Source organism: Photinus pyralis, unplaced genomic scaffold, assembly GCF_008802855.1.
Source record: "Photinus pyralis isolate 1611_PpyrPB1 unplaced genomic scaffold, Ppyr1.3 Ppyr1.4_LG9, whole genome shotgun sequence".
Lineage (NCBI taxonomy): Eukaryota > Metazoa > Arthropoda > Insecta > Coleoptera > Lampyridae > Photinus > Photinus pyralis.
The window spans coordinates 9006784-9008807 of record NW_022170878.1 but is presented as its reverse complement, the minus strand read 5'-3'; the positions used below and the strand labels follow the sequence as shown (position 1 = coordinate 9008807).

Genomic DNA, 2024 nt, shown 5'->3' with positions numbered 1-2024 from the left:
TTACAATTGCCTTGTTGATACAATTCACTTTTAAAATTGTTGCATTAGGATCACAGAAATTTCTTCTTCCGTTCCCTTGATACTGATTCAAATGTTGCGTCAGGATAATTCTAATCACGTATACCGTTTTGTATGTTCTCCCAATAGAACGTTCTCTTTAAAAGTTATCGCACCAGGATCACAGAAACAAAAATCCTTCTTAAGTGTTAACATGTTACTCACGTATTTGGTTCTCCTGACACTCTTCGAGTACAATGTTCGCCCTTAAAATGAATGCATCAGAATCACCTTTTACGATGTTCTCCTAATTATATTTTTGCTTTGCAAAATTGTTGCATTAGCATCACTCTGATATTAACTTTTCTTTAAAATATGGTATCAGGATCACAGTAACGCAAAAAGTGTAATATCTATTGATAGTATAATCTTACATGTTATGCTCCCCTGGTACTCTGATCGTTGCTTCAGAATCACATAAACAGCAAGAGTATCAGATTTGATGGCAGGCACCCCATGGTTACCAAAAACTTCCCCCTTATTGGATTCTCTCGATGCTCTCCTGATACCAACTTCATTTTAGAATGGTGGTATCAGGACCCTTCAAGGAACATTCTTAGAGGTTAAGACCCCCCAGTAAATGAGATGTTATGAGGGCTGCTTCTCCCCTTAAACCATTTGGGTTTCGCCAGGTCGTTGATAATGACCTGGTCATGCTTTAGGGGTCTTCAATAATTGTGCGAACAAGTTACAATTTTAAACGCACAATATTAAATTGTTATTAAAGACTCATTAACTAAGTAAATGCAACAATCCAAAATTAGAACGTCGCGTCGCACTATGCGTATAAAAGCCAACGTTACCACCGAAGAAGCATTCAGTCACCAGGAAGTACAGAAACAGCAAGATGTTCGCTAAGGTAAACCCTTTTCTGGTTAATGCTTTTTTTTAGTAATTTTTTGCAGTTGGCCATCCTTTTCGTCGCGGTTGCCGCAGTCAGCGCGGGTTACCTGGAGCCAGCGGTAATTCCATCAGTCCGCACCTACGTGCAGCACACGCCGATCGCCATCCCACAGCCGCCGATCACCTACAGCGTACCGCCGACCGCCAGAGCCGATCATCTTCCTCCCGTGGTCACATCTTCGTACGGCTTCTCCACGTCGCACATCCCTGGACCCGCGCCCATCCTCCGCGCTCATCACCCCGTCGCCGCAGCGCCTTTGTTGGGTCACGAGTTCGGTCTGGCACGCGGATACGCCGCCGGTTACGGATTTGGCGGACACTACGCCGCCGCTCCTCTGGCTCTCGGACGCGCATTCGCCTCCCCTCTCTCCTACGCGCGTTCCTCGTACGCCGCGCCGACCTTCGGATACGCCGCCGGCGCCGTAGCCGCTCCCTTCGGTTTGGCGCGCGGATATGGATGGTAATTAAATCAACCCCAACTTTGGCCAACGATTATTAAGATGCAAGTGACTTCGGGGGTAGGACCGGGGCAATGTTGAACGAAAAGTCCAACGTTTCGTCGACTTTCGTAAAGGCCTCCATCAGGACAAGAAACAAACTAACAATGAAAAATAAAACTTTTGATTGTTAGTTTCTTTCTTGTCCTGATGGAGATCCGTACGAAAGTCGGGCGAAACGTTGGACTTTTCGTTCAACATTGAAACTGCGCTGCCCCAGAAGTCTCTGACATCCTAATGACCCTGGTCGTGGAAACCTCCGCTACTACGATTATGTTCTGTGGACATTTTGCTGCAATCGTTTTCAAAAAACGCAATAAACACTTTTAACTTCGCAAGTTTTTTTCTTTTTTAGTCCGCTATTTGGTCGGTTTGTGCCGAGTTTTCAAAATCCAAAAAAACTCAAGATTTCAAAAAAAACAAAACTACTAGATTTAGTGGTTCAAAAAGATCAAAGACTCAAGATCAAAATTTAAAAAAATGATTTTTTTGAAAATTGAGTGAGGTATGTGATTTTAAAAATCATAATTAAAAAAATATTATATTTAAATTTGAACTCGATTCTAG

At 43.3% G+C, this 2024-nt stretch overlaps 1 protein-coding gene across 1 annotated transcript; it reads left to right on the top strand.

Annotated features, from left to right (window-relative positions):
* The first annotated feature begins 741 nt into the window (after window positions 1-741).
* LOC116180175 lies at window positions 742-1463 on the top strand. The gene is made up of 2 exons (XM_031500043.1): window positions 742-916; window positions 963-1463. Exons 1-2 carry the CDS (start codon window positions 905-907, stop codon window positions 1422-1424), a joined length of 474 nt encoding a protein of 157 aa, XP_031355903.1. The 5' UTR covers window positions 742-904; the 3' UTR covers window positions 1425-1463.
* The last annotated feature ends 561 nt before the right edge of the window (window positions 1464-2024 follow it).